The sequence below is a fragment of the Atractosteus spatula genome, chromosome 5, assembly GCF_055471065.1.
Source record: "Atractosteus spatula isolate fAtrSpa1 chromosome 5, fAtrSpa1.hap1, whole genome shotgun sequence".
Lineage (NCBI taxonomy): Eukaryota > Metazoa > Chordata > Actinopteri > Semionotiformes > Lepisosteidae > Atractosteus > Atractosteus spatula.
The window spans coordinates 17,616,604-17,634,733 of NC_142710.1; the positions used below are offsets into that span (position 1 = coordinate 17,616,604).

General features: G+C 38.5%; 1 protein-coding gene across 1 annotated transcript in view; it reads right to left on the reverse strand.

Annotated features, from left to right (window-relative positions):
- Nucleotides 1-18,130, reverse strand: part of LOC148834641 (testican-2-like) — a 48,764-nt gene that overhangs the window by 13,303 nt on the left and 17,331 nt on the right. Inside the window, exon 2 of the mRNA XM_088915770.1 lies at nt 7,848-7,893. Within this exon, the coding sequence (XP_088771896.1) occupies nt 7,848-7,893 (46 nt within the window). The remainder of the gene's footprint in view (nt 1-7,847; nt 7,894-18,130) is intronic.

The window sequence follows — 18,130 nt, forward strand, 5'->3', positions numbered from 1 at the left end:
TTCAAGTTTTTATTTCATGCGCATGGGAGCGAAACACAGAGACGCTCGGTGTATTTTTCTCAAATTAGAACAGTTCTTAAATATTTTTCTGTTATCACGCTTTCGTGTGCTCACAAGATTACCTGCGTTCGTAGCACGTATTTCTATGCATTCCTGTGTTTACAACGTTGGCATTGTTCCAAAATCACGCACATTCTCCTTTCTCCCTATTTGCTGGAGATACAGTAGCTTTTCTTAAATACAGTTGGTCACTTGCATCCGTAGCACGCATTCCTATAGAGTGGTATAGAATTACAGAGTATCTCTTGTGTCCACTGAAGTATTAGCGCGCACTGTATCGTAGTACGTAGGCTGCGTATTCGACACGTATGAAAATACAAAATATGAAAACCTGTCCCGATTTTTCAGCGCACACGACACAGTTCCAGGGTCATTTGGCGTACCACTTGGCGGCACTCCACGTACCACTGCCGGTACGCGTACCACAGTTTGAGAACCACTGCTATAGAGTGTTGGAAAGCACAGGAAAAATGAGAACGTAAGGACATTAAAATAGTGCAAAACAGACAGCCATTCTAGCTTGTTTGGTAGTTAGTAGCTAAGGCAATCCAAGGATGTTATCCAGCCATTTCTTGTAAGAAGCAAAAGCATCACTTTTTTCAACACCGCTGTGTAGCTTGTTTCTTACTTCATACATGTTCCATATTTGCAGCTCTTTGTGTAAAAAATGCATATAGTTAAATCATCCCCACAGTTTCTAATTGTGTTATTTGTGTTCCAGCTGACTTTGTCCATACCTTTGAGAATCTTGAATACGCAAATCTGTTCAGCTCAGGAATGTATCTATTTGTTCTTTTCTGGACTAATTCCAGAGCAGAAATGTATGTGGTGACTGAAACTGTACTCCAAATGAAAGTTTACCATTGTGTCATACAATATTAACATTACATCTTTCAATTTTAATTCAACACTTTTATCTAGATATTCTAAAATTGTTAGCCTCTTTATATTGCTTTCCCATGTTTTCCAGAAGAAAAAAAAGAATGTGTGATATCACATCTGACTTAAGTGACTGCTGGAAGTGTTTTGTTAACAGTCTATGAATAACATCTCTTGTTTCTTTAGTGCAATTTCTGGAGATGAGTTTATGTTGTAGTGCTTCTAACACCTGTACACTTCTGCCTCTTCCATGATAACACTGCCTAATATATTAAAAACCTTTGTCTTTAGGTCTTTAATATATTAGGCAGTGTTATCATTGTCATCAATATTAGTGCAGCCTGTTTTCAGTTTATGCCTTAATAAAAACTTGTGCAAAATACTTGTTTATATTATATTAGCCGTTTAACTCAAAACGTTTTTATTTATTATCTCTGGGACACATTTCTTCATCCTCTACTGTTTCATTGTAATTTTTAAAAGGGCATTTATTATTCAGCCTAGATTGCAATAATCTTTTCTATTTGTGTTTTTTCTTATACATTTTATAAAGCACCGCCTTACTCCTTTAATCTGATAGAAATTCCACCAGATTATGCTTCTGCGTTAAAAGAAGTACACTGGGTCCTAACTGGTATGTTGTTTAAGATTAAGATGTTTAAGAATGGATTTACCTGTCTTAGCAGTGTGTTGTAGTACTATTTATAAGGAGTTATAGAAGCTTCACTACACCTCAGAAATGCACACTTAGTGGCTCATCATAGTATGAGATAGGAGTCAAATCTTGGTCCTTTGGGGTTACATATTGACATATTTAAAGGAATTTGCTGGGCACATATAGCACTCCATCCCTCATAAATGACAAATAAAGCTCCCGGGCAAAGAGCTTTCACATTCATCCTTAACTAATGGATCTTAACAACTTCAAATCCAGATACAAAAAAGTAATTGTGAGCCAGGTACGAGATTCTGAAACTTCTACAAAATACAAAACAAAACTTGTGATGTGTACACACAGTAAGCTGTCAATGTGCTTCCACTTGGCCACAAAACTTTTAGATCTTATAATAGTAAGAAGCTTTTCAATTAATGATAAAGAATTTGACAGCCTGGAACAAAAAGAAAATCCATATTTAAAATCTGATGCTAGAAACTGCAATATTTTTCACTATAAAAATAATATCGTACAGTATGTATACTGTGTTATCGTGGGTACTGTATTTCAATACCGCTTCAGCACATCAGTCATTACCGTTTTTTTAAAACGCCAGTGACTTTAACAATATATCTTTTCTTCCTCCGCCCACCTCCCCCCCTTCCTGGCTGGATCAATGGTTCAACCTGAGTTAATTTACACTGATGTATCAGTGTAATGGAGGCAGTAATAGCTCAGTGTCGTCTCAGTTTGGCGGACACCTGTCAGGGTGTGAAAGATCTTTACTTTAACAGTCACTGTCTCATCGATTTCCTCCAAGAGAAAAAAGCACAGAGGGCAATATACAAGGAGTAACTGCTCGGACTGCACCCACAGAGCCATTTATTCATTGTCCCGTCTGCCAGGGAAATTATGGCGGTTTAGTTTACCAATCCTTAAACAGCCACTGTCTTCATCAAACCCATTTGAGTTTGATCTTGAGTAAACTCAGTGTTATAAAACACAGCCACTGTTTCACAAACCTTGAGGCATGCTGGAAAATCTTGCTTTAGCCAGAATGAAAGGAATCCCTGAAGAGGTGAGGAACAAGATAAGGAGCAATTCAACATGCGTAAAACACTTCCTTTCCATTACCAGTAGGGATAGGTATAAACTGAAACTTCAATTTCTATTTCACACTGTATGTTAGTCATGTAATCATTTTGAGCAAAAACAAACCTTGTAAAGAATACAAATAAATTACAGTCAGAGTAATATTACAGAACTGATTTCATTGCTTCTCTTTCTCTTCCACTATGTTTCAGCTCCTTATCACCTAGGAAAGAAGAATACTACCAATTGTTACTTCTCAAAGTATTTAGAGAAACTAACCGGGTAAATCCGCGAAACGATGTGAAAACATACAGTACATAAAAGCATAGCTGCACTTCCTCCTGATATTTCACTTTGTACTTTCACTTAACAAATCTTGGCAGCTTAAAGCAAATATGAATAGAATGATGTTTCCATGGAAACTGGCACACTGTGTTGATACTGGCATTTACTGAACTGTGATTTGCTGCTCACAAATAGAACATGGAGGCCCTACTGCTGCCTTTCTAAAGCTAAGGAGCAAAATGTGTTTCACAGCATGGCTATACTAAGCTTACAAATCTAAAACACAGAATTAGTCTCCCGTTTTGTAATCTGCCCAAATCCTGCTTAGCAGGGGAAAAAAGCCAGACAGAGTAGATTTAATGTATCTTGAGGCTGGTACAATTTGTACACTGTCATCTCTTCCATCCTTTGTTTGTGCTTGGTAGCTTTCAACAGAGATACCCTCCTCGCCAAACACTAATTCTAATGCCAATAATGAAGCCATATCTGGGGATAACGTGCTGAGCAAAAGACAGACTAGAACAACTCAGAGCTGTAAAGAAACTGAACACTGTTTGCTGTCCTCCCTTCTATCTTAGATACCTCCATTTATTTGCTTTAATGTTGTATATTGTAATGTATAATGTATCAAATTATGTCCATTTTACTTCTATATTGTTCTGCTGCTCCATGTATCCTTTGCACTAAGGATGATGTCATGTAATGTACTGGTCAGTAAGGGTTTTTAATGCAGGTCAACCTGAATGAAGGGCTGAGCAAAGCCAATCTTCCAAACGGCTAAGAGTGACACCACCTCACTGCTGACATTTGTCTCGTTTCAAGCTGCGTTTCACAAGCTCTCTTTTGTAAAGCAATGACCTAAATTACTTTGTCCAAAAACTGTTTTCAAACTGCCTTTCATTGGAGGAAGATGGGTGTAGAGACTCTATGCATCCCGATGAAAGAAACTGACGAGATTCAATTTCATATGAATTCGGCAGACATTCATATTTTGGTTTTTTAAAATGTTCTAAATAAGAGGAAACATGAGCCTCCCTCTTAGGTGAGGTAAGTACAAAGGTATTTCATGCTGTGATGTTTAATTAGCAGTCTCTTATTAAATCAATAAGAGGTGGCTTGTGAACATGACACTCTTTTAGGTTGGTGCACTGCTGCTGTCTTTCCCATGTGCATTAGATTATATTCTTGTGCTCTCTCTCATGGGAGGTGCAGTGACTCAGCAGCACCTCAGAAACAACCCAGTGAGACCTGGCATTGTGACACAGCAACACTGCGACCATGAACCTGGAGACACAAACATCAATATAGACATTTCCTATGAATAAAAAAGTATTTTGTTCACAATACTGATAATTTTGGCGCTTATTCAGAGGGGGTTGGGATTGAAGGAAAAGCAGTTGGGCACACAGACTTGCCAGAAACAAACATTTAAACTGACCCACAAGAAGGTGATAGTGGAAGCCTTGTAAAATCACAGCAATTTTGCAACCCAAGGAGTGATGTAACGTCAAAAAATGTCCAGAATTATTGATTTAAAAAAAATATTCTTTTTTGTAGAAATTTCTCTTTTTGTTTGATTATATGGCCTTAGTAGCAGATTTACTTGAATACTCTCTGCTCATTGGCCTTGTCAGCCAAAACCCACATGCATCTACATCGTTTATACAGCCCTATAATATATAGTTCAGGTGGGTAGCTGCGTCAGCATGCATAGGCTGCAAAGGAACAGGTAATAGTTTAAACCTATTACTTGTTCCTATAATATATAGTATACATTATGTATATAAAATGTATATAGCCCTATAACAGATGGAAGAAATTTAGAAAGTTGCAGCACCTTTACAAATAGTGCAGTGTTTTAATTTTTTGCCACATTTATCCAGCTCTTCAGCACCGAGAACGTCCATGGTATCTTGCTAGCTAAGGAAAATTCTAGCAGGGCCAGGGCCTTGGATTAAACACATCTGGAGATATTTCGGGAATATCCCTAGGTGGATCTAGTTGACAGACCATTTTACAGTTAATGTATATCTATGTAGAATGATCATTTGACAGCAGAGTAATCACCTTGTAGCCTGTTCTGCTCAGGTCTCAGAAGCTAGGCAAGGCCGGGCCTGGTCCGTTCCGAGAGGAAAGGCCTTAGAGTTTTTTTTGCTTCAAATGGTGCCGGTGCACATGTAGGCGGCGCTCTTCTCTCTGGACTATAATCTGCATGCCAGTGCCCCAGTACAGTGACCAGGGACATAGTGCTGTAGGAGGCCCTCTCCTTCAGATAGGACGTTAAAATACATTCCCGACAATATGGTCATTATGTTAACCCCTAGCTACGTTCCACATCTCTCCCTGCTTTGCCTGCCCTGCTGTGCAGTGGGGCTGCTGACTCATAACTGCTGCCACCCATCTCCCAGGTGTGGGCTGCACCTCAGTGACTGGGCAACGTACTTCCAGTCCAAAGTGCTTTGGGACGAATAAAGATATAAAGATGCCAGTAATTATAATCGTTATTTGAATTGTTGAATTTTGTCTGTGGTTTGTCTGTGGTTGTGGTTCCAAACATTCTTCTGGTTCGTAGCAGGGAGGCATGCCTCTGGCTACCCAGCTGGATTACACTAAATCAGGCGTTTGAAGCATAAATATCAATAAATGCACCAACACTGATGTCTATATCTTTAAATCCTTAAAGGAAAGATATCACACTGATTTTGTAATGCCTGAATGTGACAAATCTCTGGAGCTCCACTTTTCTACTGCCTTATTAATTCAGTTTTAGAAAGAGGCAGATCAATGAGGCCCGTTGAATTAGTCCCTTTGGGAGCAAGATCAATGCTATTAAAATGAATATTGCCCCACGCAGCTGAGAACAACGCCCTTTAAGATGCTCACGTTGGACAGGAGGATGAGGCACATTACTTTAGAATAGTAATCACGCCCTCCTTGGCTTTCAGCAGAAATTCCCACACCACCTCACAGTGAAGCGCAGTGGGCGGACTGGGGATAAGGAACTTTTTGTTTTTCCAGCCTGTCCATCTTATCTGCAGAATACAAAAATCCTTCTGGAACACGCCAGCTCACTGTGGGATGAAAAGGCAGAACACAGGCTCTTCTGTAGCTCTGTTTTGCCTCCTTATCTATTCCCTTTTTCTCAAAAGAAACGAGGGAAGGGAGTAAAAACACGAGACAGGAAGCACAGGTTGATTTATATCAAAGTTGATGTTTCTTAACACTTTAGGTGGTCTCTGTAACTACTCTTTATTAATGTCAGAGCTTTGACGATTGCACAATTCCACACTGACATTCAAGCTCCAGAACATTTCAGTTATTTTAAGGGCTTTGATGACCCTGGTACAAACAGGTAGCTCAGAAAAAAACTCACCACAAAAGACTACAAGCTACCTTAGGGGCTGTGTGGTTTCAGATGTGGTAATTTACAGTGAGTCATTACACTTAACATAGACTGTTATTTGACTCTATACCTGATGGAAGAACACAAAGAGAAAAGAAAAAGAATTAGGTGCATCATCCTATGTCCACTACTTTGATTCTTGTCAGAGGAGAAAAATATTTGGTTTATGCAAACATTAAAAGGCTTCTACAGGACAGGACTGCTCGATGGGAATCAGAACCTGGTTCTGAGTTGCAACTTGGCTGTCAGAACCAGAGTCCCCTGCCTCTTGCAGCCAGTCCTGTAAATCAGTCAATTTCCACTAAGAAGAAACAGCAGTCACACTGACTGCTAAATAAGCCCCTTTTAGCTTCCACTGTTATACTTCCACAGTTGTAATTACAGAATGTTTTACCTTTCTTGAGGCATTAGCTAATGGACTGCTCACTTTTGAAAGCTTACTTTTTACATACAATCAATTGAAAATGTTTTATTGTAAGAGGCCCTTTAACGAATCCATATTCACAAGTTGGGAATGACTTCACCACGTTCGAGGGCAATTAAATGTAGTTTGAAGGGCAAAAGCACCCTACCGAGAAAACAAGTGAAAGATTTATAATGGGAATTTTCACATGCAAATGTATTTTGATCACACGCATTAAGAACACTGAAATGTGCTGGTCATTCTGAAGATTTAAAGCTTTTTTTTCAAGAAAGCAGTTCAAGAAAGCTAAACTATTTCAATAAAACATCCACCGTTTTGAAATATGCATTTACTTTGGTCTGACCTTCACATGTGGTTCTTGTGTCAAAGCTAGATTTCTGAAACCAACATTATGATGGTGATAATAAACAGTATTTTTATTTTTCATTGTGATGGCATTGCATCTATTTTAGAGTATGTACAGTAATCTAGCATTACATTAAACACTTACTTTAATACACACTGAACCTTCTTCCTAATAGCAGTGTCACATAGTGCAATGAGTCAGAATACACTAAGTGGTTGTACCACAGTAGATGAACTTATTAGAAATAACAATGGTGAAATGTTTACTAAATAAGGAAGGTTTTTATACACCTTCTATAGAAACATTTATACACTGTCAATCTCTGGACAAAAAAAGACAGAGGAAGCGAACAGATCAGATCAATTTCTATTGTTCAGGATGAATAAGCTATTTTATAGCTATGCTGATGTTGAGTATTTCTTTCTGCATATAGAAATATCCACAGAAACCCCATTACAAGATACAGAGAACTCTCTCAAGTTTACAGTTAAAATATAAAAAAGAACCTGCTGAGATTTAATTGTTAATTTTGTAAAATAAAAATGCTCAACCTGGACTGGTTTCCTACTGTATGTATGTAAGACTATTGTTTTGACTCATATGATACCACTAATTTCATGTGTAATCAAACATTTTACCGCAAATGTGAATAACATATAATATTGTCCAGCATTGTTATAAAGGTTTAATCCTTTATACTTACTCTCATCTGATCCTTGGTTTTCATCCCAGGTTCGGATATAATCATCCTACAGAGAAATAAAAATGTTTTTATTTTTCAAAAAGAGCTTATAAAATACTACACAAAATAAAACACACTCTGTTTCCTTAAAGTTATGAATTGAATTTCTACAATCTTCCCAAAAACCTGTTCTCTTACAGATGGTTATGAATTTGCTGTATGTATTACGTATATATTATTTACTTTTAGATTATTTTGAAATACATATAATTAAAAATGTATGAAAAGCTGTTTACACATTCTAGTATCCTTATAAATTGTATTAAAATATGTGTATTTAATTTAAAAAATGTAAAATTATAGTGAAAAATAATGATCAACTTTGAGGATAGTCACTGAATGATACACATTATTATTGCATCATTTCCTCTCAGGTACATTTAATTTAATTTGACCCCACAGAAATTATAAAATGCAAAAATAAATGATTGTTAATGAAGCATAACTCACACAACAGATGAGAATTTGTGACAAAAACAAATGTTCTCATGAAAAAACATCTACTAATTAGATATTTATCTCTTTGAGAACTGCAGTTTAGTCAGCACTTTTAAAACGCTAACAGATTTCTAATTGTTTGAAAAAAAAAAACCCCAGGAAAAATACTTCATTGTACAACAGCAGCAAAACGACAAGGGGAGTTTACTGGTCATGTCAGAACATTCCAGTCTGTTACCAGGCCTGTGTGTCTCACAAGACAGTTTTAATTTTAATAGATCCAAGAAGCAGGCTTTATGCTACGATATACAAAACAACCCAGCTGAGGATTGAAGGTTCCCACAACGGGCAGGGAACATAACAGGTTTTGAGAGCAGTGGTCTTCCTTATCTATTTATCTTCCTGACTGGGAATATTTCCTTAGGACCACCGTCTTCAAAGTGTTCCTCCCATGTACGCGCCATTGAGACATCAGATGATTTATTAATCAGACACGCAGTACAAACAGCGTTTGATCCTGACAACATGGCACTTGTTTTGTCTTGAACTTTTTAAAAATATTCAAATGAGTATAGACATCATTGTTAGTAAATCAATGCATAACTGGAAAGCCACGCATTAAGAGACAGAACTGGAAGGCTCATAAGGCAGGAATTCACCATGGATGGGATGTCAGTCCATTGCAAGGATTTCCTCTTTAAATAGAAATTCATTTCAAACTTTCTCCATGAGTAGATGAGGGACCATATGCCTCAGTAGTGTGAAATACTTATAATTAAAATCTTCAGTTTGCCCATTCCTTGGGCTGAGTAGCTATAATTAGACTAGGCACATCTAGACAAGTGCCGATACTCCTTGTATTTGACTCCATCAAGACGGGAGCAATTTTTATAAGCTTCCTCAGAAATTCAGCTTAAGAACTGACAATATTTAATGGTTGGGATACTGTAACTCTTTCACATCGCAGGCAGTGATTAATGAAAGACAAGCCCATTGAGCAGTTGCAGTTCAGTCCACTTCAGTGTTTTCACACCTTAAAATCTGATTAAATATAAGCTGCAATAAAAATGAGGAAGACCGTTATCATTGTTATCCCAAAGTTGACATGCCCTTTTGGTATCTTTCACAAATTTAATGCATACAGATTCAGGACTGGTTGCATTCTCATCATCGAAGAGGAATTTCACAATTGACATTCTGTGCAAGTTAAAAAGCAGCCAGGCCTCTGGCACTACAGCTGTCATCTTCTTTCAGCAGGGAATACAGTTGAAATGGATAGGCCCGTTTTTCATTGTGAAAATACTACTATTTTTTTTTGTGTCCATAGAGAAGAAGGTCAAAGTTTAGGCAACCATGCCTCAGTTCAGAAGAAGAGTGCTCTCCTTCCCTCCAGTGCTGTCATCTGTCATTTCACAAACGCTTCTGAAGAAGGTATAATTACTGTTATGGTATGATTCTTTCATGTCATCTGGGATGTTTTCTAAATAATCTATAAAGTCTGGATGAAAAGATTTTGTTTTACATTTGCTACAGTATTTTGTTTTGACTTTGAGCCTGATTTATTTATTGAAATCTGATTTATAACTTGCAAGAATACAATATCATTAAAAATCATTAGATACTTGGCAGGCATTCACAGTCTCCTTCTTTAAAAAAAAAAGATCATGACTGAAACTCTCTGCCCGATTTTCAATTAGATTGTAATACCGGTAACATTAGTTTTCTCACCGTTTGAAGCACAGGTGAAAGAACAAAATGCATACTGCGCAACGGGCATTTCGAGAAAAACATGTACATTTGAGTAAGCTTGTCTGACAAAAGCAGAGTTCTTGCACAGATCCAAGAGATGTTCAGAGCCCAGTCCAGACGCTGCATTCTTGGCAAATCAGATAAAGGTAGCTCAGAACTTAGTTCTTCAAGAGGATGGTCCTGTGTCTTAATAATTCTTATTCAGCGTGATTCTCAGAAGTCTCCATCGGGAATGTCATGACTTTTTTATTTCATGGTTATAGCTACACTTACCTTACTCTTATCAAGCTCTGTTTAGCTCTGTTCCAAAAAGTTAGAGCTCTCACGTCCATCTTCCCTTACAATTGTGACACTAACTGCATATAAAAAGCTTTTTCCTTCAATGTCACCCCTTGCCTCCCTTCTAGTATTTTACCCAATGGAGATATTAATGGGCCTAATTAATGTGGGCAGGTAACACCTGTAAGTTCAGGAAACATTCTCTGGGGTTAAAAAAAGACATCAGACAAAAGCGGCACAAGCAATATACAGACTTAGAAACAGCTACTAACCTCCACTTCCTGGGGTAAAGAAGGCAGGGCAAGCAGAAGGGACAGAAAAAGAGAGAAAAGTCATTAGAAACAAATTATCATCTACCACTCTTTAAGTCAACAGCACAGACAGGTCTTTTAGAACAGTTTTAGAAATGGCCATCCCATAGTTAAACCTGCCATCAGTTTTATTGTGTCTCTTTACAAATACCAGTCTAACATTTTTAAGTCAGTATCAAATTTCATTAAAAATGTAAAGTGGACTGCACTGTGCTTTAAGCCAAGGACCATCAGTAAGGACTCCTCTGAGCTGGAGAAGTGGTGGACTTGATTGTGGTGGACTGTATAAGGATTGCCTCAAACCAACATCATCAAGTGATTCACAGAGCTGAGAAACTGGGATGTGCCTGAACAAACAGAACTAGAAAAGGCCTTTTAAAGCTTTTTGGAATCATGAACACAATAGTGAAGATTAAAAATGCTTGTTATTCACCATTGTTATTGCATACAAAACAGACCGACACACAGTTACTTCAATCAATCCTTTAATGTGTATTCAGCTGACACATCTATTTAAAAAATTTCTGGATTCCAGACTTCTGGTTTCATTACTGCACCACTAACTGAAACCTAAAACAAAGGCAATGTCAAGATATACAGTGCTTACCGAAAGTCTACACATCCTTTCCAAGGTTAACTCACAAGAAATTTGTAGTTCAAGCAAAAGGTTCTTGCACCAAGGACAAACTCAGGGGTGTGTACACTTAACTTAAAAAATTTGTATAGGTTTTCAAGCATTTCACGTGGGGCTTGTGTCACAACATGTAAATAAAGATAAAATAAATTCTGATTTAAGGGTACGTAGATTTTCTATAGGCACTGTACTGTGCATCAGTTCACTGTTTACATCCATCTGCTGTCACAAAGCTGCTTAATCCTGGAAACCCAGGACCTATAAAGGGGTCCATCCCAGGAGAACGGGGTGTATAAAATGTACTGTAGCTTCACCATGGACTGGACACCAGTCCCCTGCAGGGCACACACACAACCTGGACTGGACACCAGTCCCCTGCAGGGCACACACACAACCTGGACAGGACACCAGTTCACTGCATATAGGACATAGACCTAGGAGAAAACTCATGCAAATACAGGAGGGACATGCAGAAACAGAAGAAACTACAGTCCAAGAGTTGCACTACAAACCCTGCCCACTTCCAGTAATATATATTGAAACTGTACATATTCATTTTGGAACTCTGAACCAATGCTTTTTACAGAACATTTGAAGAAAAATGCACCTTTTTAAATGTGCTCTGGAATGATTCTTTGTGCATTTAATGCTATAGAATGCTTTTAAAAGCTTTTTCACATTTGTTTTCCCTTTTTAAGTCTCAATAAATTTGGAGGAGTTATGAGTGCAATAGGCTCCTTTCTGCAACTCATACATTAAATACAGACCCATTTGAGAAATTTATACCTGTCTCTTTAGCATGGCTCTAGCCTCACGTAAAATATATCACTATAAAGATTTACGGCACATACTCTGGGTGCCAAAAAGGCATTCGAAAGCTATAAACCGTGACACCTAAAATAAGTGCTTCTTCATGGAGAAAAACTGGGCCAAGCATTTACATATCGGCACCATAGTCACAGCAGTATATGTTATCTTAATTGAATAGAATTAAAGTGAAATTATATCTCAGACACTGGTGCTATAGTGCCTGCTACACTGCAAATGGATGCCTGCTGTGTCCTAATTCTTCTGGTGAGTCTGTTGACTGTTGAAGGGGAATTTGCTGATGCCATATAGAATATTTATCAGTGGTAGAACTCTGTGCTGCTTTGCAGAGTGAATTATAGTTCCTAATGTAGAATAACCTTGTCCGACCTACTGAAGTTCCACATTAGTGGGACTTGATCACTAAACTTTATATCCCCTGCATTAATCTGCTGCCTTTGATGTGCACGTTCCTGATGCTGCCACTTCTGCATAATTTAACATGCTATTTATATTAATGCCAAACAGTACTGGAAAATATCTTGTCAGGGACCCGCATTTCAAATCGATCATTATACAGGGAATGATAAAAAAAATCTGTGTTGAAGGTATATAAAGCCAGCTGGAAAATAAATCCTAAATATCTACTGTAAATAGTGGTCTCAAATCTTCAAACTATGCCAAACCGAAGGGTTGTCCTTGATTTAACATATAGGCCTCTTTCAGGTCAGCACAAGGCATTTTATCATAAGTTGGGTGCTAGCAAAAAAATTCTAAGGAAAGAAATCCCCCTCTTTCTAATTGCTTTTCAGCATCAAATGAAACTTTACTTGTTCCTCTGGAGCAAAGGCACGCTGACACAGCCTGCACCTCATGACTTTACTATGCTGCCTCTGAAGGAGACTGGCCATCCACACAGCTCAAATGCAGCAGATTCCATCAGGACTGTAGTGCTGAAGTAGCTGAAAGTAGTGCCGAAGCAGACAGTGAGCTCTCAGTAGTGTGCGTTCTACGTGCTCTTCAAGTTGCTCTTCAAGCTTTCAAAAGCTTTTCAAAACAAAATATCATAAGATTCCCAAACGTCTTACACATTTTCTAATGCACTTATTTCAGTGGTCATCGCTATTTACTAAGATTTATTCACGGAAAATGCAGACACAAACTCCACACAGACACATCTTTTGGTATTGGTCATGTTCAGAGGAGTCGTCCGTGATACACACAAGGTTCAATACACCAAACATATCTGGCTATGAAGAAAATTACCTGCTACTGTCATCAGCGCTATAGCAGACATCCTACATAAATTAGTCATTGGTATGGATTATTCTTATCCTTATTTCCCTTTTAAGAACTATGCTATTCCATCCATCCACTTCCACCCTGGACAGGATGCCAGTCCATCGTAGGGTAGCTATGCTATTCCCTAAATTAGAAATTTAATTTTAATGTATATCGCTGCACATGCACATCACGTTAGAGCGCATTAAATGTGTAATGGGATTGTGAAAGCTTTCACTCCTAATATTCTAATCATGCCGCTTAGTATATTTCAGGTAAGTCGCCAGACAGTGCTTTTTCAACACAGCAGTGAATTCAGTCATTGAACCAGTGGTGGTAGTTTATTTCACTCTGCAGATACACAGCTTTCATTTGTGTTCGCACCAGCTGTGTTTCCTTGTATATCTTTATCTCCTTTCCCTCCAATGCCTTCATTAACTTCATAGTTCAGCACAGGATTTCTTATCAAGTTTGACATTCAAGAGCAGTAACAGATCTCGGGCTAAAAAAGGCCTGTTGTCACTCTTCCCAGACTGGTTACCTTTCTGTCATTTTGTGAGGCCGAGGGAACACGATGCCACCTCATCAGCTGCAGAGGCTGGTCTCGAGAGGGAGACCTATTCTAGAGCCACTTTCTAGCATCAAGACCAGCTTGATCTTCCATGACGTCAACCAAAGACTCGACAAAAAAAAGCAGCCAATAGAACTCCAGAAAAAAAAAATCATATGACTCTGCAAAACCTGTGCTGTGGGAAAAAAACCCAATACTGAACTGTATACATTGATTTCTGAGTCATTTTCCATGTTGATATTGCACAGTGTTCACTTATGTGCGTTAACGCAGGGTCGATCTTTAATTTATTCAGCATTCAAGAAAAGAAACGGCTTAGATTTCTTTGCTAAACTTACATGTGCTTACTTACTGCTGTAAACTTTTGTGCCTTCAAATATAAAATACAACAGGAATGATTTTAAAACGAAAGAATTTGGACATTCAATTTAAAACATATTTCACATATGCAACAAGTATTCCCCAGTCGTCCCTAGTTTGCTGTGCAGGGGCTTAAAACCCAGTTTCCTGAAATGTTTCCTTTCCAAATCCAAGAAGTGGCATCACTCATCCTCAGGCTCTAGCAATCAGCAATTTGCAGCAATTAGTCCCTAAGGTCTGTGTGTTTCTTTAAGTGGTGTTGAAGCATCACTTACACTGTGTACATGGACCTAGATATTGAAGAGCTCCAGCTGAGAAATCTGTGCCTCCTAGCTGCCCTCAATCCATCATGTGCAGTGCAGTATTATACTAAGAGGGCTGCAGTTGAATTGTCGTTCTGACTGACTTGCTGCCGAGATCAAACAGGAACAGAATGTCTGGATTAGAAGAGAGACGTGTAAAGACAACAATTTAAATGTTTGTCTCAGTTTTGTGACTGGAATAACCTAGAGAAGCCAAACACTGTAGCAGAAACTCAGCAGAGAAAATCCTGCAGTGTCAAAGCTTAGAGAAATGCAGGTGCTGGGCAGAAAAGAGCTGCACTCCTTCATTTTTCATAAGAATATTCTTCCTTAATCTTTATTCTCACAGTATAAATACATCTGACCACAGCCTGAGGATGGATAATCTGCTTGCTCTATTTGTTCACTCTTTCCTTTGAACGCTTACATATCAGCCATTCTTGAGGTTTTGGAAAAGTGTGGCGAGTTCAATGTCCATTTTTGACAGGGTTTCATCGGTGCTGAAATGCATATTGATCATATTTACATTCTTGTTATTAACAAGATTCTGGGAGACAACGCAGGAACTTTAAATAGGAACTATAGGGTGTTTTACTTTTTTTTTACTTTCAAAGACCCTTTAAATAATAATAGGAAGTTCAAAACATCTTGTCGCAATCGAATTCAGAGAAAATATGTACAGATGCACAAAAAACAGGACTAATTTTTACATTAAATTCATATATCGATTTATTGAGGTAGAAGATCTCATTATTTTTTACTATATTCACCATCAAACAGCAGACTTCTCCATAGGTAACAGGTAATAGGTAATTAGACCACAATGTTGTTTCTTTTGTACATCAATATAAGTATCTTACAGACAAAAAGTCATGATAATTGACCCAATTAAACCTGCACTTCATGCTGAATTATGATTGCCTGATTCTTCATCTGTTTTGAAACTCTTAGTTTGTCAGCAATTTGTTACAATTTGCCTTTTGCAAAAATTACGACACTTAAGTACATTACAGTAATTACCCTACCAGGGTGACTAGAATAAGGCTGATTGATCTATTGATTGTACACGTCCTTAATCCTAATAAAGGTAGTAAAAAAACAAGGAAAACAACTACTGTACCGTAAATAGCACAGTGTAGGGGGCTTTAACTGAAAGCGAATTTTCTAAAGCAACAAAACGTTCTCTTCCGAGAAGAAGCTGAATCGCACCAATTTATATAGATTTTTTTAACGTTTGTCTTCAGCAGCATAAAGATGGTTAAGTGTCCACAGGACGCATAATAGTAGGCTTGTCTGTACATTTATCTGCTTGTTTGCAGTCGCTGTGGGGTCGTCACAGGCAGAGATTTCAGCGCCTCGCTGGAGGGCCGCAGTGGCTATTTCTAAGGCAGCTGTTCAGCGGTTGCCAAGCAGCTAACAGACCAGCAACATACTGGATTTGCTCACACCACCAATTTGCAGCACGCTTGCGAGTCATTCATCACCATCTTCTCATGTGCATCACGGCCGCCCTGTCTTACAGGAGGGCTGTCATGTGTAAGAGGCCGAGTTCTATTTCCTTTTGTGTGCTTCTGTCGCTGGCGCTTGTATCAGCATTTTGATCTCGGGCTTCATCCTATTGTAATTCAACTGGTGTTTTAAATTTCTTCAGCTACAGAGAATCGGTGTACCCAATAACCACATCAGATAAGACCGAACTGCAAGACTGACAGTTTTTTCTTTTTTAAATTTATGATTTTTCTTATACCCACCCGATTTGGGTTTTTCATGTGTCAGCTCACAGCTGTGAATGCTGCGACCGCACAAGGGGGAGAATGAGGAGGTATAGGCAGACCCCTCCGACCCTCCCTAGCTTTGATCATCTTTCAGTACGTCACAGGCAGCACAGCTCCATACTGAAGGATCAGCGCTAATTGGAGGAGAGGCGCATCAGAGCACCACATGCCTGCAAGGGGTCAGGAGGCCACAGGGGTGCAGTGTCACTGGGAGATGAGAGCCCAGGCCAACTAATTGCACCCCCATTCTCAGCGGTGAACAGCTACAGTAACAGTGGGTCACTGCTTGGGGAATCCACTTGACTTGGGGAGTCACAGTCTTTTAGTCACCTGACCCAGCCTCGAACCCAAGACAATAGAGCTTAACCTGCACTTGGGCAAATGGCTGTACTTGTAAAGCCACTCAGGAGGTGATCATTCCAAACATCCCTATAACAAAAATACCAGCAGCAGCCTAGTTTATTCCCGTAACTGAATAGCCATTGTGTAGAGCCCATACATCAGCTAGCAAGCAGGACCTTTTGTCCGCTCCACACAATTACACAAGCTGGTAATAAAACAAGCTCTAAATGTCATCAGAAATATTGGAAACTGTTTCTTATTGCTTCATAGTGCATTAAATCTAGCCTGAAATTAGAAACAAACACAGACAAGAGATCAAAAGCTTACTAACCTTAAAAGAACAGCTTTTAATAAGTGTGTCAATGAATGTACAGCCAATCAAACTGATTTAGAATACTTAAGTACAATGGACGCTGCATTCTCACAAACAATATGTGCTTGGGATGAGATGAGAAATCACTACCTATTTTGTTTGGCATCCATCTACCTGTACAATGGGTCTGACGATACTCTATAATATGATGTGCTTTGAAATCTCATGAATGTCCTCTGCAAAATTATTCTGGAGATGAAAAATTTGATTTAAAAAAACCTGGTTAAGACAAATGCCTTCATATGAAAATAATGGTGCCACACTAAAAAAATAACAATAACACCTCAGAATCACAATTCTTTACATCACAAAAACAAAAGTTATAAAAATGTTATGACACAGCTCTCACATAAAGACACACAAAAATTAAATTAAATTAAATTCAGTGTGCACGATACAGCTGGAAGATGCTTATCTGTGTCTTGTAATTGCTGTGCATGCCTATGGAGAATGTCAGAATATCAGTTCATTTTAGAGTATGCCCAGGAATGACTCCAGTAAATTTGTTTCATGAGCCAAAGATTCAGAGTATTATTTAGTTTTGCATGTCCTTCAGGGATCTACAGTTTTTTCTGTAATGATAAAAAATACACACAGGTGGCAATGCCCAGGGTAAGTATGCATTTAATTAAATTTGCAATGGGACAAATTGAGGTTTTTTAACATCCTGTATTTTAGCCATAATCCAGATGAAATGTTATATGACCTGAAAGCACTGAACAGCTCTCAGTTTCCACGGCTGCTTTAAGGTCCCTTACACATGTTGAAGTGTGATGAAAAGAAGAATAATGTTTATTTCATGGCAGAGAGAAGACAATCCTGAGCTGGTGATGAAGCAGCACCACCATTATACAGGGCAGGTGTCTGCAATGCGGTGTGTACTCTGGTGGTACTCTGGTGTACTCTGGTGGTGTACTCTGGAATCCCCCCCCCCCACCTAGAGGAAGAAAGCTCTTCTTTTCTTTTTTTTCTTCAAACAAAGGACACTGCTTTCCTGGGATCTGCAAGCTCTCCATCAATAA